General features: G+C 40.4%; 5 protein-coding genes and 1 long non-coding RNA gene across 12 annotated transcripts in view; 3 read left to right on the forward strand and 3 right to left on the reverse strand.

The window, feature by feature from the left end:
• Slip1 (SLo interacting protein 1) overlaps positions 1 to 11,699 on the reverse strand; it is a 52,458-nt gene extending 40,759 nt beyond the window's left edge. The window contains exon 1 of the mRNA XM_076380177.1: positions 11,278 to 11,699. Within this exon, the coding sequence (XP_076236292.1) occupies positions 11,278 to 11,298 (21 nt within the window). The 5' untranslated portion in view covers positions 11,299 to 11,699. The remainder of the gene's footprint in view (positions 1 to 11,277) is intronic.
• A 3,417-nt stretch (positions 11,700 to 15,116) lies between these two features.
• Borcs6 (BLOC-1 related complex subunit 6) lies at positions 15,117 to 16,424 on the reverse strand. Of its 2 annotated transcripts, none has more exons than XM_076380320.1 (4): positions 16,233 to 16,424; positions 15,627 to 16,151; positions 15,393 to 15,553; positions 15,117 to 15,333 (listed from the first exon to the last, which is right to left on the reverse strand). In XM_076380320.1, the coding sequence occupies exons 1-4, from the start codon at positions 16,320 to 16,322 to the stop codon at positions 15,282 to 15,284; spliced, it is 828 nt and encodes a 275-aa protein (XP_076236435.1). In that variant the 5' UTR covers positions 16,323 to 16,424; the 3' UTR covers positions 15,117 to 15,281. The 2 variants fall into 2 exon arrangements, with proteins under 2 accessions (XP_076236435.1, XP_076236436.1); XM_076380321.1 differs by having other exon boundaries at positions 16,228 to 16,366.
• A 193-nt stretch (positions 16,425 to 16,617) lies between these two features.
• Pig-t (phosphatidylinositol glycan anchor biosynthesis class T) lies at positions 16,618 to 19,258 on the forward strand. The gene is made up of 8 exons (XM_076380545.1): positions 16,618 to 17,028; positions 17,123 to 17,300; positions 17,403 to 17,634; positions 17,708 to 17,872; positions 17,933 to 18,230; positions 18,302 to 18,454; positions 18,540 to 18,786; positions 18,866 to 19,258. Exons 1-8 carry the CDS (start codon positions 16,851 to 16,853, stop codon positions 19,119 to 19,121), a joined length of 1,707 nt encoding a protein of 568 aa, XP_076236660.1. The 5' UTR covers positions 16,618 to 16,850; the 3' UTR covers positions 19,122 to 19,258.
• Positions 19,093 to 22,930, reverse strand: Ova (ovaries absent). Of its 5 annotated transcripts, XM_076380543.1 has the most exons (8): positions 22,640 to 22,928; positions 22,414 to 22,577; positions 22,233 to 22,345; positions 21,465 to 21,886; positions 21,199 to 21,396; positions 20,944 to 21,126; positions 20,378 to 20,879; positions 19,094 to 20,263 (listed from the first exon to the last, which is right to left on the reverse strand). In XM_076380543.1, exons 4-8 carry the CDS (start codon positions 21,807 to 21,809, stop codon positions 19,581 to 19,583), a joined length of 1,911 nt encoding a protein of 636 aa, XP_076236658.1. In that variant the 5' UTR covers positions 21,810 to 21,886; positions 22,233 to 22,345; positions 22,414 to 22,577; positions 22,640 to 22,928; the 3' UTR covers positions 19,094 to 19,580. The 5 variants fall into 5 exon arrangements, with proteins under 5 accessions (XP_076236659.1, XP_076236658.1, XP_076236655.1 ...); XM_076380544.1 differs by lacking the exon at positions 22,414 to 22,577 and having other exon boundaries at positions 19,093 to 20,263; positions 20,378 to 20,852; positions 22,640 to 22,930; XM_076380540.1 differs by lacking the exon at positions 22,414 to 22,577.
• On the forward strand, positions 22,194 to 23,150 carry LOC143180661 (uncharacterized). Its single transcript, XR_013002163.1, has 4 exons — positions 22,194 to 22,224; positions 22,466 to 22,595; positions 22,687 to 22,795; positions 22,940 to 23,150. It is a non-coding gene; the product is annotated as an uncharacterized LOC143180661 (long non-coding RNA).
• Positions 23,151 to 23,623: 473 nt separating this feature from the next.
• Positions 23,624 to 26,284, forward strand: Non1 (nucleolar GTP-binding protein 1). 2 transcript variants are annotated; one of them, XM_076380689.1, is made up of 8 exons: positions 23,624 to 23,803; positions 23,878 to 24,152; positions 24,223 to 24,460; positions 24,531 to 24,773; positions 24,850 to 25,101; positions 25,178 to 25,462; positions 25,538 to 25,816; positions 25,911 to 26,284. In XM_076380689.1, the coding sequence occupies exons 1-8, from the start codon at positions 23,756 to 23,758 to the stop codon at positions 26,208 to 26,210; spliced, it is 1,920 nt and encodes a 639-aa protein (XP_076236804.1). In that variant the 5' UTR covers positions 23,624 to 23,755; the 3' UTR covers positions 26,211 to 26,284. The 2 variants fall into 2 exon arrangements, with proteins under 2 accessions (XP_076236804.1, XP_076236805.1); XM_076380690.1 differs by lacking the exon at positions 23,624 to 23,803 and having other exon boundaries at positions 24,082 to 24,152; positions 24,228 to 24,460; positions 25,911 to 26,283.
• The last annotated feature ends 1,082 nt before the right edge of the window (positions 26,285 to 27,366 follow it).

A 27,366-nucleotide genomic window follows, 5' to 3' on the forward strand; every position in this document is an offset into this window, starting at 1 on the left:
GATTTCGATCGAAATGGAAGGTACCAGACACCAAGAACGAAAAACGCGTCGCGATTGGCTCGGCCATCCGACCATGGAATTTCTCCACAGTTACACCGTCGAGCGAAGCTGTGACGCATCGTTTAATCGACTGCAAGCGAATTGCCTTTCGAGTAACCAAATGCTCGTTAGCCCACTGACGCTTCGACTGCCTATTCGTTTAATTTGAAACGAGTCCCCTATTCCTGTTGTCCCGTTCCCTGATTCCATCCTTTATCTCCGCTTTGTGTCTCTCTCAGCCCCTGCCGAAATCACTCAACGTTTCATGCATGTCTCGATCCATCGAAACGAATCCCGCGGACCGCAAAACTCTGATCACTCTACCGTATTTATATTCGATACGCTGATACGTACGTGCCCACTGAAATCGGTCGCGCATTCAAAGTCGTTAGTCGTGACGCGATTCTCGACAAAACGTGGATCCGTTTCAACGATTGCTACATGTACACTCGAATAGGAAGCGCGAATTTAAGTATTTAATACAACATTTTCTTCAATCGTTCAATCTCTGCACTATGTTGCCCTGCGCACCATCCAATTTCACTTGAATTTTCAAAACTAATTGCCTCGCCTACGAAAAACACTTAAAACACTTAAAAGCCAATACAGAAAATTACCTACTTAATATAAATAACCGTTACCCCTTTCCTTGCAGTTTCTTCGATGCAAAATTAAAGAGTGAATAGTTTCTAGAAGAGATAAATCGCATTTATCGCAGTGTGCGTCGTGGCTACGACGAATAAAGAATATCCAAATGAAGCTGGAGCAAATGTTTGTCTATATGTTTGATCAGGGTGTACGGGGCTTTTGACTTATTTTAATTATACGGATGCGTTTACCGCGGAAATGATCGATCGTCGACCGCGACGAATATTTCATACGGTTGGCCGAGCATCATCGACGTTATTGTTGCCGGAATCGTCGACGGCGAACGGATAGAGAGCGCGAGAGAAGGGATAAAAATTGGAATTAATTTTACGCCCAAGCTGAAAGATATCGAACGCGATCTCGTGCACGGGAGTGGTAAGGAAGCGGTAAGCGGGAAGCGGGAAGCGGGAAGCGGGAAGCGGTAAGCGGTAAGCGGTCTCTCGGTTCCTTTTAAACACCGTTTCAAACGGGCGATGCTATCTTTCCGCTTTTTCTCGGCCGGTCCCCGCCTCAGCCACGAGCCTCTTCTCGATGAATGCGTCACATTCAACGCACCAGCGAACAGTCCGCTTTTCTGCGTTCGCCACCCTCCGCTTCCTTTCACCTACCATGACCTCGAGCGCGACCACGCTAAATTCTCTCCACGAAATCCACGAGCAAGACATCGTCGTCGCGCTCCATCTTGATTCCCTTCGCTCGTTAGATCGCGACTCGATGCTACTCCGACGCTTCAAGGCCACTTACCTACATATGCACTTTTTCAACGGATTTTTCACGTTTAAAGAGCGATGGAAAGCGAGCATCGTCTTAATACTTCGCCCTCTTCCAGTCGTGAGAATCGTGACAAACTCTGTAATAGCTTCCCATCGCCGGAGATTTTTTTGCAGGGGCAGCAGAGAAGGATATCCTGGTGATCTGAATTCATAGAATCGCTTTGGTAAATTCCACGACGTTTCGGACAGGGGACGGACAGGGGACGACGGACACGAGCAGGACAAGCGCGTTCCTTTCTCGAGACTCGTCCGACTGCCTACGCGTGCAAACGTCACGGAATGCGCGTAGCTACGGCGCTAACGCGATTACAACACGTAATTCGGAAACTATGTGCCAGAGCGAAGCTTTCGAGGCAAGGATCGAAGTACTTTCCGAGTTTCGAGCAGCGACGCGTACTCGAACCGTCGACACATACCACCTTGATCCGATTAGTCGACCTCTTCATCCTTCTCCGTAAATCTTCCTTCTGCGTCTGTTTCCTCCTCGACGTACCCCGCTAAACCGGTATCTTCTAAGATCTCCCTAAGCAACATCATACGGTAGACCGATGTTTACCGTCCGAACTATGGTAAAAATATCTTAGGCTATGCTCTCTACAGATATACACATATTCTGACGCGTGCTGCGAACCCTTGGACTAAGAATGCTGATGCAGAGTCGATGCGACGAACACTTGCATTCCTATAGCCGATTTACAAGGGTATTCGTCAAGTATTTTCCAGGAAATCTGAGCAACGGAAGTTGACGAATGATGGAGGTAGGCGGGTTGGGTTCTTCGGATCCCAAAACCTCGAGGACCGTTCTAATGTAAATCGAGCCGCAACGAAAACGTTCAACTGGAAGCATCGACAAGAAAATTGGATAATACACGCGGGCTTACGTGTGTATAGCGTATGGTGAAAATGGAAGGCGAAAGGGGCGCGTTTCCCTCGATCGAGGCAGCAGACCGTCTACTGGTTGCGCGTGTTCGTGTATTTCGCAGGGGGCCCGCGCACGCTGAATATTCGAAAGCACGACGAGCCACCATCGACGTCAACTGAATATTCATCTCGCGCGACAGCCTTCCAGGCATCCTTTCTGTATTCCTACCTAGAAAGGGTACACATGGCGTCTGTGCTCCTCCCCGACCCTGTCCAATACAAATCCTCATCGAAATATGCGCTTCAGACAATTCCAGTTGGCGATCTTCGAAGTCCTTCTTTCCCAACCTAAATCCGTGTACGTATATACCTACTTCGCAACGATGGATTCCACGCTAGACTCGACAACGACAACTTCTCTGCCGACTTCTGGACAAAGTTTCAGAACACAGAGGACTGTGGTCGTCCGTCAACGAAGAAAAATCTCAAGTTTTTCTATTAGTTAGTTGAAGCAGGGGGAAAGGAAAAGAAGGGGAGAAGGGATAATCTCGCGAGCGTGGAAGTCGTCGATGCGCGAGATAATCGAGGACTGAAAATGGCTCTGGGAATAGCTTTCCGGCGGGTGGTTCTCTTATTCTCTTATTCGTTCGCGGCTTCTCTTTCTCCCGTTCCACGGGAATATACACGCGATAATGGAAGGCACGGACACGCTCGACAAAATTAATTTGACGCGATTCGAGGCTGTCGCGGAGGGGAAGTAAACGAGGAGGATACGTGTAAATGTGGCGCGGGGAGGCGCTGCGATTATGTGCTCGTGCATTCGTTAAGCTCACTTTATTTAATGATTTCGCCTTCGAATATAGTTACTGAATAAGCGGCCACTCGTGCTTCCCGACGCTCGTAATAAAGACGATAAATGCATCCGTGAGCGAGCGACACGCGAATGTGCTTTTCTTCCTCCGCTACCATTCCCGATTCTCAGGTCCCAAGTGACGGTAATCGGAGCGACCTATTTCTCGCTCGTACTCGCGCTGTGAAACAGCGGGAAACAGCGGGAAACAGCGCGAAACAGCGCGAAACAGCGCGAAACTCTCGAGTTTACTCTCGAGCCGGCCGGCGAGCAAAAGAAATCCGGGTCGTCCAATGTTTTCTAAATTCAATACACCGCGTCTGCGAAATTTATTGGTTTGTCCTCTTCAACGACTCTCCACTCTCCACCGAAGTCGAGGAAGGAATACTCCAGCGTCTGCATTTCTTTCCCGTTCGCGGTCGTTCGTGTTTCCGCTCTCTTTTCCCGTACTCGAACGCGAATCATCGCCGCGCGAGTACCGACACAGCAACCGATCGCTACACCAATTTCAATTACTTTTTCGAACAATGGCCACAATCTCTCTCTATTCCCTTTTTCTTCCTTTCTTCCTTGCTTCCTTTCTTCCTTTCTTCCTTTCCTTTGCTTCCCTTCCTTTTCGTTTCATTGTTCTACCAGTCATCGACTCTATTATCGCCATTAAACGATTCTTAGCATGTTAACGAGCTCCGGAACAGCCACGCCGTAAGCACCGAATAACGCAGGTGTTCGTAAAATTCGAATTTGTCGATTTTTCGAATTCCGACGCGGTATCTCGTTTAATGTAACGTTTAAAGCACTTTGGCCCAGGTAGATTCGCTAGAAGCGGATCAGAGAGAAGAGAAAAAGGGAAAAGATGAGCAAGGTATCTGGGATTCTCGCTCGTTGGCAGAGCAAAAGAGGGTGAACGAACAAGCGAGTGAGAGATCGCCTCGGGTTACTCCCGTCGACGAGGATACGAGCTTCTGCCCCGCCCGCCCTGAAACATCTTACCAACTTTCATCCCTTTCGCGTTCTCGCGGCAATAAAACGTTTCCCAGCCGTCATCCACCGTGAAACGCGCTTTAGAGATTAACATCGTCGATGGATTTGGGTCAAAATCTGCAGAAACGAATTTTGTCCAAATTCCCCGGCCTTCCGGCAAATCCGGAGAAGACTCGACGCAAATATCTGGTTAATTTTGATGACGACGAGAATTTTTACGCTTCAACGACTATCGTGCATACGCAGAGTATGCTAATTCAGCGACTACTAGAACCTAGTTAATTTTCAAATTTTCTATGACTCTGCGTCCTATTTACGGTAATCCTCTCCTCTCATCGTCAGTAGCGTGCAGTAGTCACTGCCTGTATGCGAATGTTACACGAGCATTCTCTTCACACGGATAGAGCACACCATGTTGCATAGTAACTGACGGCCAAGTAGCCGAGGTCGCCCGAAAATGGGGTTAAAAGAGTAAGAGTAGCCCCCCCGTTGTCTAGCGGAGCCGTCGAGCCCACAAATTGTCGCTCGCCGCCGCTGGAGCCTGCTCCAAAAATATCCAATTGCAGCCCGCTGCAAACTACATATGTACAAATACCCCGCTACATCGTCGCCGAGCAGAGGGGGCGCAGCGAAAAAAGGGAGCGTTGGGAACAGAGGGTCAACACCGCAAGCAACCGTATAATAAATGTTTCTTCGCGCTCTCGGTGGTACATGCGCGTCAGCACCCCAACTTCGAAAAGCTCGAAAAGCTCGAAAAGCTGGAAAAGCTCGAAAAGCTACGTTACTTGTAGGTGGATGGCATCGGTGAAACGGGAAGCGCGAGGAAGACCACGTCGGACAGACCCGACTCTCTCGGGTCACACGATACCTACATTCGTCCGGCTTAAACGCTCCACAACTTTTCCTTCTGCTTTTCGACGGTGATGATGTTGGTGGTGACGGGCAGCGGTCTCGGTTTTGCCAGCTGTGTACGCCACTTTCCAAAAACGTTCGTGTAATCCGAGAACCGAAACAGGGGAATAGCTACGAATCACGAATAAGCGGTTCTGCTGGCAACGAATGTAGGTAGGCTACAATCGAATTATACCTTCTCGTCAATTATTTTTGCTCCGCGTCTGCTAAAGCCATTTTCTCGATTACCAGATTTTACACAATTTTAAATGGATTCGACATCAATTAAAGTTAGCATGCTACCTTTGGCAAATAGTATAGCACGAGAATCGTTGCGCGTTCCTATTCTCTTTCATTTTCCTAAATTCAGGTTGCATTTTCGACGTCGATGCCATTAATCGCTAATTACATTGCCTACGTTTGTCCCGTATAAAGTTGCACTCTTACCATCATCTCCTTTTCGCAAAAATCAATGAGAATACGATTCTATGATGCACCTGTTCCCAGTTTCTCCTTTTCTAATTCTCTCGTCATACTTTCGCCTCCAAGATACGACGCTTGTTCCCTGACTCTACTCGACGATTGTGTGCCGTCTCGCCGCTGATAGAGTAGTGAAATCTTCGTCGGTTGCAGTAATTACTAATTATCCCGAAACGCAACGACGTCTAACTACTAGTAGACGGATTCTAATTTCTGTTTGAGACGCTCTACCCGTATGTCTGCCTGTCCCTATCCAACTACGTGCACCACCATGAGCTTTATCGCGCTGACGCTTCGAGATCTAATCAACACCGGCTTTAGTCGCTCGGTTGTCTAGAACGACATCGAATTCAAACGGATCGATACGACGCGTCGTAGCTGCGTAAACCAATAATCCTTTGTGCGATTCGATCGCCCGTACAATCTTACAGGCTGAAAACTACCGCGCGGCCAATGGAAATGGACGACCGGATACCTGCGAAAATCAATTTCATTTGTTTTTCTCGCGTAAAAAGGGGAGATGATCGTTCCGAGACTATAGCTTTCTGAAGGGCAACGAAGATTCGCAAGAGAGGGAAAGTGCACCGACTGCGAGAAGAAGAAACGATTGAAACGACCAGTAGAGGGCGAGAGGCCAATACTCGTCGGTGATTCTGAAAATTGCGCGATTAATATTCGCTGGCCAGAAACCGCTGCCGCGCCAGCCGTTTAATTAAAACATCCCAACCAACTTACGAGGGCGACCGGCTGCTGTTACGAATCGATAAAAATAAAAATACAACTCACACGCGATAGGGACAAGTCGTGTCCGGATCAATTATCGAGAAACTATGATTGTAGGTACGTACATACGCGGACACAGGTTGCGAACAGGAGCACGAAACATCCATTCGAGGCCGTTTCGAGGCCGTTTCGAGGTCGTCGAGGCAGGCGGACGTGGGACTCGTTCTATCGGAGCAGAGTCGTCGATGACGAATGCACGCGCGCGTACTTAGGGGTGAGAATTAAAGAAATCCTCGCTAATATCTGTCGACGATCGACAGACAGTTGGAAGAGAGGAGGTCGTTCACCGACGTTCGTAGATCTGTCGAGGCAACAGGAAAGCAACGGTGAATATATAGGAGGAAAGGGAGAAAGAAAGCGAGGAAAAAGGAAATAGAGGAAAGCAAGAGCGGACCGATCGAGAGAAGGGGACTGGAGTTCAGACCTTAGGGGGTGGGCGAGAGAGGCGAGAGAGGCGAGAGTGCAGGCGAGTGAGTACAACGAGTAGGGGTAGATAGGGAGAAGAAAGGGAAAGGGGGGAAAAAGTGGCGACGAGAAGAAGAGGGGTAGGTACGAGGAACTGCTGAGATTCCCGCTTTATTGGCGCAAATGGCAATTATCTCGAGTGCGGGGAGCATTCGGGGAAAAGAATTAAAATATTTCCACCGTTCCCAGCTGTCAAGTAATTTTTACGGTTTCATGTTCTCCCTCTACCCTCTCGTCTACTGCTCTCTAACGAACACTTCGTGTCGTTACAAGACGATTACGGGTAGCATGACTACGTTGTCGAAACCAGCCCATTCTTTTTTCTTCTTTATCAAAACACAAATATTTCGATACACATACATTTTCATGAAGCTCGAACAATGGTTGACCAACTAGACACGCGACGCGAACTGCACATCAGTAAACATGGGGATTAAACAAGAGCCTCCCCTTTGGATGGCGTTCTTTCTCACGCGCTTTCGCCTGGACACCCCTCCTCATTTCGATCCATAGAGGAGAGCACAACAGCGTAATGAAGTTCGCGAGAACAAGACAAACGAAAGTTGTAAGTAGTTTGGTCTGGTGTACATACACCGAAGAACCGACTTTTCAAAGTAATAGTGGCTGCTACTATCTATCTCTCCAAGCTTCACGGAGCAAGTTTGAAAATCCGTAGAGAAAGCGCGGAGAAGCCGATATCTGTATCTACCCGCTCCCGTCTTGCACTCGGAAAGATCGATCGAAGGTCGAACCACAAACGACGACCGACCCATCCTCGTCCGCGAGGCGATCGCTCGCCTATGATTATCTCGCGGTCGGGAGTAGGGAGTAGCGTCGCGCGATATGCATTTAAATTAAGCTTCGTTATTAAAGCGGCACGCGCGGCACGCGCAGCACGCGCGTCTCACCGGCTAATCGAACCTGCGTAATCGTTACACCTTCGTTAAAATCGACCAGCGTAAGAGTGCACTCTGCTTTACACCGTTCCGCGGCATAGCTCCATCGCTACAGCTTGTGCGTACTCATTTGCGCGCTCAACATCCTCCATTTTCATGCGAGCATCTTTCTGTTACACTGAAACACTGAAAATCCGAAAGACGAGTCACGGAACAAGGTAAATCGTCTTATTAACGATCACATCCCCTTCGTCGACCAATTACTCTTGCTCCTTCGATAAAGCTGACAAATAAGCGAATGCGTCGAGTAAAGCGGCTGAAAATTGAAATGCGAGATACCTACTTCATCCGTCATTTTATTCATCACTCCCTTTATCTTTAATTCGTGAATTCATTATGACGTCAACTGATAATGTATAATGGTTATACGATAGCAGTATCTATACATAATGTACCGTTCAACAACTGTGCTGACGGCAACTGCGTTAAATCGTTGCAGTTAATATTAGAATGCCTATCAAGTGGTACAGTTGCTCGTTAAGATTCATAAAAAGAATACGATTGAGAAATTAATTAAGGGAGGTTAAATTATTGCCGAGATAATCGGTAATAAACACAAGTAGGTCGATAAGCGAAACAAGAGTCTATACGGATTCTTCGATACCTACTTATCCTTATTTATGAAAGTTTACTTAAGAATCATTTCAAGTTATAGGCGCGAACCAGTCCTACTGTTTCGTTCGATCGATCATCAAAGAACAGTAGCCCCGTTAAATCCCTGATAATTTCCCTGTTTTCGGACGAAACATTGGTGGTGTAGCGAGCTCGACAAGGCGTAAACGGGAATACGGATCGTTGTCAAGGTTCCCGTGTGTCGCGTCGAAGATTACCATCGTAATTTTCACGGAGTAATGGTGCTGGGTCGAGGCGGCCGGTAGCACGGATTTCACGTTGAGATGCTTTTACTTTTGTCACTCGAGAGACTATTTCAACCTCATCCACGACTACTCAAGCACGCTTAAAAACGCCTCGCGACGTTCCAGCAACACCCTGAGGCGTTCTTCGCGACTGGCGTCGCGCGGGCGTCGCGCGGGCGTCGCGCGGGCGTCGTTATTGCAACCGAGAGTCACAATTGCATCGACTTAAACAGTCCAGCGAAATACGCGCACACCCTCGCCAATTACTTTTTTCCCTCTAACCAGGCTCGCCGTAGTCCGATCGCGGGGACATCCCGGGAAAACGCCAGACTGTTTCCCTCTTACCACGGGACGAATTCAAGCGTCGTTTTCTACTGAAGAAGCTTATCGCGAATGAAATCGACCGTCGGCCACTCGATACCGCCACCCCGCAGTTCAAACTCCGCTGCACCGAGAGCCACGTTTTTCGTTCGTTACGGTAAATTGATTTGTCGAGATCGCCCACCAATCCGTGAACCGTTTCGCCGCGAAAAACTGGACACCCTTCGAGTCAAGCTAACTTTCTTTCATTTCATTGCCCCAATTATCGTTTTCTTTCAACTTCTGTCTACACCTATCGATCTATCATACCGAAATGCACATCATATTTTTCATACACATACCTAATTCCTCAACAGAATCCTGCGAGCAACCCGAAAATTTGTCCAAGAAGAAAAAGGAGGACGTGGTTAGATCGCGTTACGAACGCTAAAATTAACCTCGTCGGGCCCCGAAAGTTTCGATACACAAGGAACACGCGAGTAAACCGTGCGTTGAACTCCGGCAACCGTTTCGGAGAAATTCTCTTATCGCCCTACGTGTTTGTCTACCTGTGAAGTTACTCTACCAGCTTGGACGATAAGGAAAGAGGTGAAACATAAACGAGGGATCGACTATACGACCGCGCGATCTTTAGGCCCCTTAATGCAACCGGTGACTACTCGCGGTGTGTTCTTCTGCGCCGAGGAAGCGTCGTTCATGCGAAAAATTACGGATACCCCCTTCGAGCGAACGGAAATTATTCAGCGAAACGTAAACAACGCAATATTTCCTCGAAACAATGCGGCGAAACCTCTCTGGTTAACGATCCCCCGTTAACGATTAAACTTTCGCGCGAAAAAGCCAGAAGCTGGCTCGAGCAGTGCATTATACTCGGATTTCAACGCTTCAACAACACAAACATTCACTCATTAATTGTATCGAGTAGATCATTCTGATGCATGTGAAAATACAATAGTTAGAAGCATACACGCGACAAGTTTAATAGCCACGTTAACGATAGCCTTCAATTTTGTTAATGTTTACCTATAGGCTCGACCGATCATAAGAGCTCATTCATGGCCAACCACACGTATAGGACATCGACACAATTAATTTCATTAGTACCTTCTTCGTTAGGCAGAATATGTAAACGCACCTACAATCTTTATTATACTATTTAGTATGTTCCTTATATTTTATTTTTCTTCGCAAGCAATCTATAAATACTACTATTATATGCGTTACGAGAAAAATTGTCTATAATTAGACGAGAATAATAAGACTGAACGAAAATAAATTCTACACTTTCTATCATTGTTATCGGTAATGACAGCAACAATATAACGTTCTACAATAAAACTGGAGATTCAAGCATCAAGTGGAGGTGTGAATTCTCTTCAAAAACAAGGGGTATTTGATTTATACCCTGATGCGGTGTATCGTAATTGGACAACAATTAACGCGAAAACTAGGTCGGCGATCACCCAGCGTTATCTGAACACGCTTCAAGGCATCCTTGGAAACAAGAGAAATAAATGAAATAAGCAAGAGTTAACCCTTTATTCCGACGTGAATGTTTCACCGTGACTGACTCGTACAAAGTTCTCCGATCTCTGTTTTTCTTTTTCTCTATTCTTCTTTGTGTACTCGCTCTGCACCATCGTGACCGAGCGAAAGTCAGGTTAGTATAAACAGATGCTACGTTTATTTCTTTTTTTTTTCTTTTTTTTTTCTTTTTTTTCATATTTCTCTCGTTTCATAACGTCGGAACGAATTCGTTATCGTTGTTTTTCAGGCCAAGTTTGACAAACATTTTCAACGTCCTCATAAATCATGCAATAACAAATATAGTATACAGTTACACATACGAATGAATTGAAAAAGCGAACGTAGAAACTGTTTGTGTAAGTAATTATATAGATTTCTAAACGTATATACCACAGTTGGTACACGTCAATAATTTCAATCGATAATCGCGTCGATAACAGTACTATAAACACATAGGATACGATAGATTCAACGTATACGATGCCAACAGTTGCCACGGATAAAACAGTTGAAAAGAATGTTGAGTTTCGAGGTTAGACCTGAGAGCTACTTAACAAACTTTTCGTCCTTCGTTTGTTCGCGCTAACGTGCTAACTGATCTCGACTGTGTATTTCTCGTGGAATGGTTAGCAACCTGCGACCTCCAACTGTCCGAATAAGAGTTTCAAGATACACTACACAACTGCAACGCCATAAAAACACTAGGATCCTTGCACAATCGCTCATGCTTACTACCAGTCTCCTACTCGATTTAGATAATCGCAAAAGACTCGAGATTTCCAGTGTAATATATGCGATCACTGACCGTCGCAATATTATCAAGAGAAAAGTAAAAGGTCACTTACCTTCAATATCACGAAATCCATGTCGCGCGACACCGGGACCGGATAGTGAAGCGTGTCGATGACGTTTTACGGGACGAGAAACGACGGGTTGCTTCGTCTCGAAGGCAGACGAAAAGCGCAGAGTGAATGAAAGGGAGGAAATTGTTAGGCGGGTAAAACGCGACACTCGACACTTCTTTTTCACTTGTCGCGTGATCAACGAGGAGTCGCAGCGTACACTCACACGCGACACGAGGCGGCTGGATCCTCGTCACTCCGATGATCTAGCATTGTTGCGCGTTCCCGCGGTTCCAGCCAAGGCGAACACGAAACTCGATTACTCGGTCGTGTGGAGATTCAGCAACGAGGGGAGGAAAAAACGAAAGCGACAATTGCGATAGGACGCGACGTGCAACGCGTTCCGACACACAGCGACGCACAGGTCGGCCAACACGCGTGGCGGCTCGGCGTCGACTGGCGTCGAGTGCGTCGACTGAATGCTGAGTCCAAGCTCGGCAGTCGCGCGCCGCGCGCCGCGCGCCGCGAGTGGGAGGCGTATCTCGAGCGTGCGATGGAGCGAGACCGAATCATGCCTACGTCGCGACCGAGAGGGGATGGGGAAGGGCTCGCGAACAGAACGAAGGGATGAGCGACCGAGGTCTCCGACGCTCGCTCGCACTGCTTGCAACTATTTAGTGATAGGTGAGAGGAGGAGGAGGGAGAGGAGGAGAAATGGATTCAGGAGGAAGAGACGCGCGCGACGGGATTGAACGGAACGGAATGGAATGGAACGAGATACATACTTACCAACCGAGACCGAGTCTCGTGGAGACGAACGAATGACACAAAGAGCGAAAGAGACTTGCACAAATGCTGATTAGCCGAAAGTACCGTTGTCGGTTGTCGCGATACCGCACAGGTATGCGGTAAACAATGATAACTTCGCCGCCTGCTAACCGATACTTATCGTCTTTCTTCCTACAATGTGTTTCACGTTTCGCGTTTCGCGTTTCGCGTTTCGCTCGATCTTTTATTCCGCTTCTCTTTTTCGTCGAGTCTTTTTTCTCGAACGATTATCGATTCAACACCACTCTCGAGTAATGCTCGTTCTTTCTCAATTTGCTAGTCGCGTCACATGCGATAACGCTCGAATGTCTGTCATTTCACCGACACAATCGCGCTGTAAAAGCATTTAGGGATGCACGGTAAAAAATGGGTCGAAGCTTCATGGTTAAAGCGGCATTAAAGGATTCAACGAGATTGATCAGCCAGAGAAATTCAATGGATTTTTGTTAGCCTTGTTCAATTACTGCGAACGGTTATACTCTCCTGATCCGCGTAACGAATTTGAACAACTGTTCGATGAAAGGAAATGAAACGACTGACATCATGATAAGTGTGAATGGGGAACCGAACGCATAGAAACTGCATTTCCATGAAACCGAGAGAAATGGAGTAAGAGTATGAAGGTCGAGAAGTGTTTCTCAGAGTAAGAGGGAAGAAAGAGATAATCCGTGTGAGACAAAAAATAATTATAATCTCCCCTTCCTCTTCTATCTAAACACAAATCCACGCGTTTTGCATCGTTGTTTCGAATTCAGCACCGCAGACCATTCGCCGTCGTCAACTACAATCACGTTTCGGTCAGTCAGAATGTCATATCACCTTACCGGATGTTAGCCCGAATGTTGCCACCGTGTCGGATGCGGTCTATATGTCCCAGTAGTGGAATATAATGCAAGTAAATCTGCTTCTATCCTAAAAGAGAAATCAAAATATGTAAGTAATAGAGAAAGAGAGAAATAAAATTGTACTCTGCTCCGTTTTCGACGATCGTTGAAACGTATCTCGCGCGTGCCATGATTAAGAGTAGGTATATGTATAAATACATGACGATTCCATGAAGAGGGCAATCAAACGGAAAATTCATAATCACGATCTTAACAAGAAAAGTTGCATAAAAAGCGACTGAAAAGTTGTCAAGTTCCCGCCGTCTCGTTTGTAATCCCAACTCTCCTCAACCCTTCCTCATCGTACCGCTCTCGAAGCCCACTTGTAATTACCAAAGTTAATTTACGAATCGCAATTTAATTGGCCGGTTCTTGAAGGTTCCTTAAACTTCGTCTTTCGTGGTACGTGGCTCCGACGAAGCCTTGTTCGAGAGAAAGTGGCCAGAGAATCGAACATTTCGTCCGTATTACAAAAGATAGGGAACATTTGACGGATTCGATTCACGGAAGGAGAGTGAAAATGATCGAAAAGAAATTCAGTTCCAATTTCCTCTTCGAAAAGGGAAGAGCGTTGATAAGATGCGTGGCTCAGCAGCGCTTACGCAAATATCGATGCCTCTTCGTCCTGCATTCCTTTTATCTCCACCAGTGGGGTGGGGCAACAACGTTTGAAAGAGGACACCCCAACTCATTACCAAAGAAGCACGAACGGATGTTCATAGATACGTATGCGAGGCAGGGTTAAAGACAGGACAAAAGAAGAGAGAGACGTCGGTTTCCTGAGATTTTACCACGCCAACTCTTTCTTCTTTTCTCTCCTTTCTCTCCTTTTCTCTCCTTTTCTCTCCTTTTCTTTGTGAAACGAAGAAAAAAGATTCCACGTGACGGTACGTCTTTTAATTAGGCAGTCTGTGATCTGCGAAGCATTTTTCGTTTCTCTTTACGCTCTTTTTTTCCACTCATCTAGCTTTCCTCAATTTTTGTTACCCCCTTATACTCGACTCATCGCGACTTGATCACGCCTTGAGCAGTTAACCCTAGGAACGATCTCGACTGCAAATCACATGCTAGCGCAAGAGTAACGATAATCGTGTATTTCTTTGTTTTACTTTTCTTTGCATAGTTTGCAAAGTAGTTATTCCAATATTCGATTTTTTACCCATAATACTTGCAACGAAGCGAACAGCTCCTATCTTTTCGAATCAAGTAACCATATCGAGTCTCTTATCGGTTATTTGCTACTGGTATCTACGAGAAAAACTACAAAAGATAATACTTTACGTATATAGATACATATTTGTGCGATAAATAAGATGGGGGGTGGTGAGTGCGCACAGCAAAAAATCTTCTGACCATCCGGATGGGACGGTAAGTATAGATCACTCTCTAGTTAAATCATCAGTCCGCAACAACCGGCAAAACATGGAAAAGAGCAGACGCGTGTGAACGCGCGGACACGCTTACCGAGAGTGATACAAGAGAGTTGAAGAGAGTACAGAAGAAGGGTAGGCTGGCGCAGGTCCTTTATACGCGCGCGCACACCTACATATGTATATGTTCTCAATGGGCGTCGAGACAGGAGAATAAATTAATGAGGTGTTTGTCCGCTATCGCTCACCCCTTTCTCCCCCAGACCCTACTGCATTAAAATCATCCTGTCTTTAATAATTATGCTGGCCTAATGCGCTAAATGAGGCGTGCGTCGCAACGCCTGTCGCTTTTTGATAATGTTATTTACAGTTTCGGTTCCACAATAGGCTGCCGAACCGCGCGAATACGCACAAATTACTTCCTCGCATTGTTCCGATTCAGAATGGAAAGAAACATAATACGCGAGTTTTCCAGTGAACTTTGTTCTGGCGGTGTTGAAAGCGAAGATCCGCTTCATTGTGGGATCTGCTTATAAAAGATGCATACAGATGCTACCATACAAATAAAGAGAACGAAATGAACTGACTCCATGGACTTTGTTCTGTCGTGTCTGCTTCAACTTATTTATTTAATCGTCCGGAAGACTTGCGTTATCGTTCAATTTTATTTTCAACTATATGGAGAGTCCCCTTTTTCTCCTTTCTTTCGATATAAGTACTCGTGACATACATCGAGCAGGTAGAGAATATGTTCGTATCATTCACAAATGCTGATATTTAATTATTTCAACCATGTTCATGAGATAACAGCTCATTAAAATTTATACATTATGTGTATAGTTGCAAAATATCTTCATAAAATACAAAGAAAAGAAACATTTTAATTGTACATGTAGCGTGGTAGTTTTATTTTCTTCGTATGGATTCACAAATTCATAGCATTCTCAAAAAGCTCCAACATTCTTTTTATTTCCTTACTAAAATATGAAACAAATATTAATATGAATAATTAAGGAAGAATATTTTTTATACTTACATCTGATCTGCTAACTTATAAATAGGTCCCATTGATTTAGACGATTCCTCACACTTTGCCATCAACTGATACATTGATTTGATATTGTGATCTACAGCATCGCAAGTTTTGCAAACTGCATCTCTATATGTTTCCAAACATCCAACAGTTAGCGCAGAGGCCTACAAATATTTTCATTACATTCTGTTCAAAAGCAAACATTCTGCTTATAGAAAAAGTTAAAAGATAATTTACACTATGCAAAATAGCAGCCAAATTTTCTGTCAATGCATCAACAGATGTGGCCACTTTTCTTGCTTCCATTTCCAATTCATTTAATACATTATGATCTAGCAAATGTAGCTGAGGTGTTAGAGCCTGTCTGTATAAACAGGGTGTAGAACTCCGAGAACCAGGAAAAGATGGAGTTTCCCCTTTCTTAGTCACAGGACTAGACAGTTTAATCTTATTTTCTAAATCTTCTGTGACGAAGAGCACCATGTCTCCGTCTTGCATCACTGTCCCTTCAAGTTGCAAGTATCCCATGGCCTTATGACAACTTGGTGGATCCACATCCTCATCTTCTACCGGACTATCCCCCCTATTTTTCAAATTCAGTTGATCGGGCCTGCCACCAACACTACTCATTTTTTCTAGACTTTCCTCGAAGAACTTGCCATCGATGTCAGGAGAGTCAATAAGAGATTTTAATTCCGACATAGGGGGGGATGATTGCGAATCGAATGAAATTTCGGAATAAGATGCTGTCATCTCATGCAACTGAAATTAATGAGTTAGTTAATACTTTTAATATGACCCGCCTCAATTATTAAAAACACAATCTATTAGCTCCAACCTTACTCTATCTTCGTCGTAGTCAACGGCTGCATTTTTTTCACCACGAATTATTGTTCCTTGCTTTGAGAGTCCTTCGTTTTCTTCCGATTCCATACTGGAACAGGAATTCGATATTTTCTTTCGTATTTCAATAGCAGAAACCTATTCGAACCTCAAAATGACAACGTACGATATACATTGATCTATCGCTTCACGTCAAACGTGTTATCCATTGACAAAAGCATACATAGATTTGCTCAAGTATATAAAATTTCTTTTCGTTGAACAATACCAACCATCATTTTCAGTTACATAGCCATCTACATGTTATCTACTCACCGACGTTAGAAATCTGTTGTATACGTAGTGCCATCATTGAAATATCTATTATAAAATCTCTAGATTTTGAAACATCATTTCATCCCTTTTCGTTAATGTTTCCCGATGAACGCAATGATTTGGAAACGATGTGTAGAGTAGTGTAATAAAACATGCATATTAATGTCTAACTATTCTTAATTCCTGAGCATAATTACTAGTATTCGTTTTAACAGTAAACATGAAATGGTAAACGGTTAAGTTGCAGTTGATGCAATATTCAACTACTAGATTGGCTAAAAGTAGTTCGTATTTACTTAAAACATGAAGTGTTTCACAGTATCTCTGCTAATTTTTACGCTTGTCAGTATCGTAAATTTTGTATTCTCATACAATGATTTTTTTGACGAAGAATTAATGTTAAAACCATTGCCCAGTAATCATGTTTATGCATATTTTCAATTTACCACAGTATGGGAAACAACTAAACAAGCAAAAATATGTAAGTTATAACATAAAGGATCTTCTTTCAATTAAACAAAATAGTTTTATTTATTTCATAAGTTTTTATTCATACATAAATATAAATACTTTAGTACAACATTCTCATCTATTTCCAAGAGGACTTAGTGAGATTATAAGTCGTCACAATGTAGATGAATTACACCTCACTTTAACCAAAGGATTATGGAATTACCAAAAATGGGGATATCCGTACCATGATGCTGGTCCTGGTGCAGAGATATCCACCTGGTTTCATAAGGATGTTACAAAGTAAGATATTTTTTTAAGGTATTGCAGTGGCATCAACTAATTCAGTTGAAGTCATATCAATGGATTTAGTTAAACTATTCCAATAATTTTGTATTTTCACAGTGTAAACGAAGAATGGAAAGGTTTAACAAATGCTTTAGCAGGTCTATTTTGTGCCTCTTTAAATTTTGTTAATCCTTCAAATAGTATGTCTCCAGAATTCACATTTCATCCTACTGGTGTTGTATCAAATAATATCAATTCTAGTCATTTACGGTATTCCTCATTACCAAGAGAAATAGTTTGTACAGAAAATTTAACACCATTTAAGAAACTATTACCATGTGATTCTAAGGTATAAATCTAAGATAGAAGATATTATTTTTACTTTGTATATTAGATTTCATGCATTATACTGTTTTTAATAGAAAGGTTTAGCAACATTGTTAAATTCTGCATACATCCATAATACAAATTATCATTCTATTGGAGTACACTTCAGAGTGATATGTTCAAATGTTGCGTGTACACAAACATCGTTAGAACTACGTCAAACTGTGTCACTAGTGTACGACACTATGACAGACAAACAGGTAAATTTTTGCAAAAAGTTCACAAAGTTTATAAAATTTTTAATATATATGTTTTTATAGGGCTGGTCAATACGGAAATTTTTTGGAATGGGAATTAAAGGAACATGCCCTCTTGCTACACTGAGCAACGTATATCTTGATATATCTAATAATAATACAAATCAGATTTATGAACTGATACCGGCACCGAGTGCAAAAATTGTTAGTATTCGTGGAGGACAGCAAAATAAAATAGCAGTTTATGATATTAGATCTCATTCTACGAAAGGAATGTTTAACATTGGAGTAACATACAAAACAGGGCAAAAAGCTAGCTTAAATTATCCTTCAATTTTGTTTGCCAATAGATACATTATTGGTATGTATGAAACTATGAATCGTAAGATATACGTAGGTAAAAATATTAGAAAATGTATTTTCTTTATGCAGGATATGGACAAGAAAGAGGTAGCTTAGTAACAAAATTTTATAATAACTACTGGCAAGCGCTTGATATTGTTTTCTTAGAAAATATTCCATGGTATTTGCCAGTATATTTACATTCTGTTAGAATAACTTGCAAAGGAAAAGAAATTATTCCTTGTAAGTACACGTTTATTTTGAAATACTTCAAGTTACTACGAATTTACTTTCATTTTCTAGCCATATTTTATTACATTAATTCCAGTGGTGCAGCGTTATTTACCCGGAAAAGAGAGAAAAAGTCCATATTATTTAGAAATGATTTTGCGCTTGCCCCCACAATCGGTAACCAAGTTATCTATAGAAATGGATTACTCCTTTCTTAAATGGCAAGAATATCCACCAGATGCTAACCACGGATTTTACATGGGTTCTGCTATAATTACTGCATTACTCCCAATTGCAAGAAATTATACTGCGCTTCCAGTCGATGGGAGTACCATAACGTCAAGGTTGAGATTTAATATTTTATCTAATTATACTGTCTCTGTACAACTTCAATGTACTTTAATAGTGTAATTAAATTTTCAGTTTTAACGCTTCAAGAAACGGATACCTAGTGCAGTTACGAACGGAATCTTTGCTTATCAGTCTTCCTACACCTGACTTCAGTATGCCGTACAATGTTATTTGCTTAGCATGTACAGCAGTTGCTTTAGCATTTGGTCCACTTCATAACATATCAACGAAACGGTTAGTTTTAAAACGAATAGAAATGGATTGGAAAGAAAAATTATTTTCTTTCTTGGCAGAAAAGATCAAATCAAAGAATAAGAAACAAGAATGAAGAAATATAATTTATTAGTTTTGCTTTTGTACATGTACTTTTTCTTATGCGAAATAAAATTCTCAAGAACATTATCATAATGAAACAAATGAATACTCGTATAGAATATGCAATTTAAATACAACATGCAACAATACAGCAAGACACTATAGAAAAAAAGTAGATTATTAAACTTGAACAATTCTCAATTCTTTTTTATTATTCTTTCCATTCCTTTTTTTAAATCTTACAGAAAATATAAAAAGTGCTCACAGTTTTATATAATATGACAAATGTGAATAGATGGGTCTCGATTGAAAATATCAAAATTTAGTTTGTTCGTTAGTTTACAAATATTAGCAACGAATTCGGCTCTAAAAAACTTTATAAGGCGTTTAAAGTAAGTCATGTATATTACGTAAGTTTTTATAATTCGATAATTATGTGAATTATAAACAATAAATATAAGCTTTTGAAACTTTATGATGCTGGTCTAAGAATTGGAGATAACTTCGTGTGTGTCTTTAACATTGTACTATGATATTTGTTTGTATAATTTTCACTGTTGTCACTTAAAATGTTATCCGATAACCAATCGCCTGTTTGATCTGTTGGACAAATATGAGATTTCACATGAAGTTTAGTCGAAGAAAGTTTTTCTAATAAAGATTTTGTCATTTCGCCAGCGATTTGGTTCATCGGATCTCTGTTTTCGTCGGACGATACAGTAGTATGTGAACTTGCTTCTTCATCTGAAGAGCAAAGGTCAATCATAGTAATAGTATCCGATAATTTCGGACACAACGTTTTTTCTTCTATAAGTTTGCTACTGATCGTATTAGTTTTATCGCAAGAGTCTATGACTTTAAAAAAAATTGAATCTTCGGCAGTCGTATTACCGTTAATTAGCTTTTCACTAATTTCCGCTACATTTCCATCAGTTTCATCGCATGGTGCTTTGCGTTTTGAACAAATGTATGGTTTTAATTTCTCTGAGTATTTTGTTGCCGACTCTTCATTGTCAACTGAAACTTTCTGAATCATACCCCGAGATTTCTGTGAATCTTGTTTAAAACTGTTTATTTCTTCTGGAGTTAAACGCGTTACAAGAACATAAACAGGTCGACAAATAACATGCAACAATTGTGCATGTATACTCAACACTAAAATGAGGAAACAGCTTTTGTCAGAGCGCTGGCAACTTCCAAATCTCTATCTCACAGATCGTCTCATACTTGTTATCATAAAAAGTAAACGTCTAAGGATTGAGTACTTACTTGGTTTTCTATTGGATGAGTTTACAAATTTGTATTGATGAACATAATCATCTACTGATTTGTCTCGATTTGGCTTGTACGTAACAACCCATTTGTCATTATTAAATTCTGCTTCCAACCACTTAGGTCTCGATGACTCGTTCAAAACAGGAGCTATAAGATGTCTCTCTGTCCTTTCTAATCTTTCTTGTTGCGTTTCTTCAGTTATTGTCTTGGATTTTTTACTTAGCAACATTCCGGCAGGAGAAGAAAAAGGAATTGTTGAAAATCGGGTAAAATTGATGGAACTCCGTACACGTCGAGAACTACGTTCATCGTTACTATTAGCCGTAACGCCGTTATTTGTTGTAACTGACTTTGATTCTGAATTCCGTGAACATAATCGGAAATATTCCAGGAATTGATCTTGCTGCAATTCAGGTTCTGCATTCGGTAAGTCTGATATCGCGGACTGTGAATTGCATTTAGTGTGTCCCTGCTCATAACATATACGTTCATGTTCCTACAGCATTATATAATATTATTAATTTCATTTACTTTTTTTTTTATTATCATTTAATAAATACCTTCATTTTTCCTAGCCCTACAAATTCAGCGTCGCAATTGTCGCATAAATAAATGTCTTCTATTGGAGGCTCAACCATTTGAATAGAATGATGTTCTTGTTTCAATTTATTGGAATAACAAGAGGCAGTACTATTACGTGTGAGCAATTTCTTTCGTGGGCTCTCATTTCGTTTATCATAATTCTACAAATGAAAAAGATTTTAAATTTAGCATAAAATTATGTCAATAAATACAACTAGATTATAGCTACTAACCATATTTTCATTACGAAATGTTACTAATAGTTTTCCAGTATTTTTATGAAATAGACTTGTAGTAGAATCCCAATTATTAACATACTCTAAGTCTTCGTGTGGATATCTTGCAAGATAAGAGCAAAAACGTAAAAGATACTCGCATCTGTGGTATGTATAACATCTGAATACCAATTTTTTCAAATTGGCCATCCAATTCTAAAAGTTGGCAATAGCACAAAAATTAGATATATTAGCAACCAGACATTTGTGTAATTGTAACTTACTTCTGGAACCCTCTTAGGTCTTGTTAAGGGATTTGAAAACTTTACTTCTTTTGGCCACCACTGTGGTTCAGTAATTATACCACCAGTGTCATGACCCAGTGAACATTGCACCATAAATGTCACAAAACGTTCTAATTGTGTCACTGTAATTTTCTCCAATGATGTTGGATATCCATTAGCGAACAGAAGAGGAAGATTAGACACTACAGAGCCTTCTTCTAAAGGACTCTTTTTTGATTCTACGTTATCTGGGATATTCATCTTAGTTGTATTCGTATCAAGAAGTAGTTGGTTCTGAGGTAAACCAACCCCGTATTCCTGTTCTTGCACTGTTGAGTATCTCATATTTTTAAGGGTCTCTGCATTGTTTCCAACTGGTGTAGGCTTAAAAGATATGGTTTCTTGTAGCACTTCTTATTACCCTGTATGAAAAATATTTTTATATGTAATATAGAAAGATAATGCTAGAAAAAATGAAACACTATCTTTAAACATATTTTATACATAAATATTACCAAAATGTTAGCTGATTTATAAAGTATAAACAATAAGAGCATCAGACATATAGCCCTATGCTTGCACCCTCATACAGATTAGTATGTATAATTTGGTGACAAAATAATATTAATCTTTGTTAAAAATAGAAAAGATCGAAGGCACAGAAGAAATATTAGAGAAGTCCAAAATACGTGTATTAAATTATTAAAAAAAGTAGCTTATGTTAGAAAAATGCAATATACATTTTCGAACGATCGTATAGGTAAGTACCTGTTTAATAGCTTGAGAGACGATCGAAACGATCTTTCTTGCTCCCTGTTTTCAGGTTGACTGTCTATCTGATTAAACACCTTTAGCATTGCTTTGCGATTCACTATTTATACCTATAAAATGTGAAATATAATTTCTGTAACAGTTCATTTATTCAAACATATTAAGATGAAATCATTACTGTTCCATAGTCACGACTCGTATTACTTTGGTAATACTTGTAACTGTTCAAGGTTTAACGGCTGCTAATGCTCGTATGCGCGACCTACGTGAGTCTTTCATAAAAGTCAGTTCGTCACAGGAAGTAAGCAAATATGTCGTACATGGCAGGATGATAAAATCTTACTAAAAACATTAGTTAAAGTTAAGTTGAAGATTAAAAACGGAAAAACACGAGTAATACAAACCCAGCGTATGTATATGTATATGCACTGACAGTTCCCTCCTTTAATAGAACGTCTAGCAATGATCCAGCACGGTATGTTTCAAGATGGCGGAACGAATTTGTTCAACTCCCGCTAAATTGCTAGCGTTTGTAAACCACTCTATACACTCACGATATGGTAACATTTTCCTCTACATATACTTTCTAATTACTATTTTAACATTGCGATTCTTCTTGTAACAATATTAATAATCCAGTAAGCACCGTATTTTCTACTCTAGTTAAAAATATTCTAACAATAACAGTTTAAAACGTTTCAAAGTTACAGAAATCCCCTGTTCTTCGATTGTTCATTCTTCTTTACCAATTTCTGGCCAATTCCAAGTACTCGCCGCTGCGCCTGCGTCTTGTCCGTAATTAAGTTTCATTTTTATTGTTAACTTTAAATTTTCTCTTTCTATAAATGAAATTTAAACATTTCAGCAGATTTTAAAATTTAACGTTTATCTTACTTTCAAATTAATTAAAAAGTTTATTACCATTTGTACCAATTATTTTTATTATTGTAAATACTAAAAGTATATAACATTTTACTCATACGCAACAAATCTATATTAATAATTTGTTGCAAATTTTGTTGTAATCTATAAGTTAAATCTTTTTTTAATAAATCTTATGTAAGAATATGTACATGTGTATTCTATTAGAATAGGAAATATCCATGCGTACTTCCCTTACTTTTGGAAATAAATGTTTGAACTAAATCAAACGCGTATAAATCATTATTTAGAAATATTATGAATAATAAAGAAAAATATATATAGGAAAACATTCAATATAAATTTAAATTTACAATTCTTACTTCATGAGCAGTAAGATCGTTTCTATCTTTCACTGTTAAAGGCGCTGATGTCGTAATTTTCTAATGACTACAGGTTTAGTTCTGAAGTCCTTCTATGTGATTTTGATACCTGTCTATACGAGGTGTTCGTGGACATTCGTGGATATACATGTGCTTTTAAGTACCACGCGGATAAAGATTACGTTCGAAATTAAAAATCAAACGCACCGGTTCTTTGCGATTAGGGCGAGTGTATGAGATTCTTATAAAGTGACAGTTTGCGAAAGACCGATAACAATGGTGCTGTACAACTTCAAGAAAATAACGGTGGTCCCCACTGCAAAGGTTAGATATTTCACTCTCAATTTCATATTTACAAAGATTTGTTTATTAATTGACACACTCTTCTCTTGGTTTAGGACTTCATCGATATCATCTTGTCGAAAACTCAACGTAAAACTCCAACAGTTGTTCACAAGAATTATAAAATTACAAGGATACGTGCTTTTTACACGCGTAAAGTGAAATTTACACAGCAAAATTTTCATGACAGACTGTCTAAGATAATACAAGAATTCCCCAAGCTAGATGATGTTCATCCTTTTTATGCTGATTTAATGAATGTTTTATATGATAAAGATCATTATAAATTAGCTCTTGGTCAGATAAATATTGCACGACATTTAATAGATAAGTGAGTATATTATTTAACTATTATGCAATATTGTGTTTCTACAACAAATTCTTACATATTATCATAATAGTGTAGCAAAGGATTACGTTCGACTGATGAAATATGGAGATTCATTATATCGGTGTAAACAGTTAAAGAAGGCTGCCTTAGGTCGTATGGCTACTATTATGAAACGACAAGCTGCAAATTTAGCATATTTGGAACAAGTTCGACAACATCTGGCTCGTTTACCCAGCATAGATCCTTATACACGTACCATTATAATATGTGGCTTTCCAAATGTTGGAAAAAGTAGTTTCATTAACAAGGTACTGTAAATTTTCTTTTTTGTGCATTTCAATTTTTTGCAAGGAGATTGAGAAGATGTTATTGTTACAGATCACTCGTGCAGATGTTGAAGTTCAACCATATGCATTTACCACAAAATCATTATATGTTGGCCACACAGACTATAAATATTTGAGATGGCAAGTAGTTGATACACCAGGAATTTTAGACCATCCACTTGAGGATAGAAACGTTATTGAAATGCAGGCAATAACTGCGCTTGCACATTTGAGAGCTGCTGTTCTATACTTTTGTGACATATCAGAACAGTGTGGTCACAGTTTGGAAGAACAAGTAAATTAATGACCTAATTGTTTTTAACGATACATTCTTATAACTTTTTCACAATGCAAATGAATAATATTTTCAGGTAAAATTATTTGAATCCATTAAACCGCTGTTTGCTAATAAACCTTTAACAGTTGTGATAAACAAAGTGGACGTTTTACGTTTAGAAGAACTTCCACCTGAAAAACTAGAAATTATAAAAGCGTTGGAGACCAAAGACGTTCCCGTTTTAGAGATGAGTACAATTTCAGACTTCGGAGTAATGGACGTTAAAATACAGGCGTGTGAACGTTTGTTAGCTTACCGTGTTGACCAAAAAATACGAACAAAAAAAGTACATACTTTGCGCTTCTTTATATACGACGTAAAGTTTAGATGCAAATGTACTTATATGATATGTCTGATCATAGGTAGAAGGACTGCTTAATCGCTTACACGTTGCACAACCGGTACCAAGGGACAATAAAGTTCGTGCTCCTTGTATCCCAGAGAGCGTTTTAAAGAAGAGACAAGCAGCGCAAGAAGAAACTATGAAACGGAAATTGGAACGCGAAATAGAGGAAGAGATGGGAGATGACTACGTGCTGGATTTGAAGAAAAATTATGATATCGAAGGAGATGAAAAGTACGACACCATCCCAGAAATTTGGGAGGGACATAATATCGCTGATTATATTGATCCAGAGATATTCGAGGTGCATATTTTCATCATATTCAGATAAATTTGGAATTTAGTTTCGATCACTTACCATGTTTATTTGTTTCCGAAGAAATTGAATCAGTTAGAAAGAGAGGAACAGTTACGCGAGGAAGCTGGTATGTATGATTACAAAGTGCCCGAGCTGTCTGATACATTGCGTGAGATTGTGCAGTTAGCTAAGCAAATTCGAGAAAAGAAAGCAATCATGAAGGACGAAGCACGAATTCTGAAAGCTTCCACGAAACCTATAATACCACGTACAGCTGCAGCTAAGATACGAGGTAGATCAGTGTCGAAGTTAAAAGAACAAATGGAAGATCTGGGTATCGACATGGAAGATAATGAAAATGTAAGTAGTACATTCGCATTGCCTTACCTTTTTGTTTAAACAATATATTTTGAAGTGCATGAGATTTGCAAAACTATGTGTTTCTTTGCGATAGGCACACTTTACCAGAACGAGAGGACGTTCGAGATCGTTATCACAGCCTGCTAGGAAACGTATGCGGTTAGAATCTGTTTCTCAGTCGAGAGCTCGAAGTAGTTCAAGACCAGCACGAGATGAAATGGGCATAAAAGATACTGCAATGAAGACTAAATTAAAGAAGATAGCCCACAAAGCTTTAAAGAAGAAGGTTGCAAAGAAGGGTTTGAAAGGAGAGGCAGATCGATTCATTGGTACAAAAATGCCGAAACACTTGTTCTCTGGAAAGAGAGGTGTTGGCAAAACAGACAGAAGATAATGATATTACATGTATACATGTATATATACAAAAATATACACATTTTATTCAAAAAATTTTAGTCAGATTTTACCTAGAATTACTTCCTATTTTCCTCGCAAATAAACTGGTTTGCTCTACTGCATTGTTATTTTACAAGTGAAAGCACAATCAGCGTGTAATCTAATTCATGGAAGATATTGCAACAATATGAATGAAATTTCTGGGATTACATAACTCTGTTGTTGAAGTGACCTTCGCCCTCGAACGGGGTGAGCAACATCGCGTTCAGCGAAAGTTTATTGCTGTCGCATAATGATAACCCCTTAACTATACTATTCAAGAGTTTGCTTCGTCCACAAATTCATGCTCTTTACCATGTTGGTCTCCGATATTGTATATGCTTGTATGTTGTGCAATGACTGTTCTATTTATATAAAGTAATAACTGAGATATTCAAAACGAAAGCGTATTATCAGATATTTGAAAAAAAACGACTTTTACTATTTGGTTAAATATAGCTTTTTTTATAAATAACGAATAAACTTTTATTTTGTCGTTACATCATTGATGGTTGATTAGAAAATACAAGAGTAACGTGAAATTAGAGTGCCCATTGTGCGTAGCGAAAATAGTTCCGCGAATTATGACAGTATGGTAAAGGTCGATTTAATAATGAGTTTGGAGTGATGAAATTTCGGTTACGAAATTGTAATTTGTACATTGAATTTTGAATCAATCAGTACTGTGATAAAAAAAAAAAAAAAAAAAAAATCTTAGATATTCGACCTGTAAATCTATTAGGAACTAGTAAGAAAACTTAGAGCAAATGAAAATTTACGAAGTAACGTCTCCATGTATTGGTTGGATCGAATCGAACATGAAACGTACGATAATATATATTATACACTTTCTGTCTTTGATATTCGACACGCAATACGCGTAGAAATCTCATATTTTAATCGAAAACGGTCGAAATAAGTTAAAATACTACGACGCATGGTACCTGTAATATCGAGTTTTAACGTGAGTTAAATATTCCCGGTTAAAAATGTCGGGTACGATCGGGCCGTTTAATTCTGCGCATGTTCACGCGGGAACGATCGCACTCACGATTTGCTTAACCAGGTCGCATATGTACAGTGGTGGTTATAGGAAAACAGAGGGAAAAAAGAAA

Source organism: Calliopsis andreniformis, chromosome 6 (assembly GCF_051401765.1).
Source record: "Calliopsis andreniformis isolate RMS-2024a chromosome 6, iyCalAndr_principal, whole genome shotgun sequence".
NCBI lineage: Eukaryota > Metazoa > Arthropoda > Insecta > Hymenoptera > Andrenidae > Calliopsis > Calliopsis andreniformis.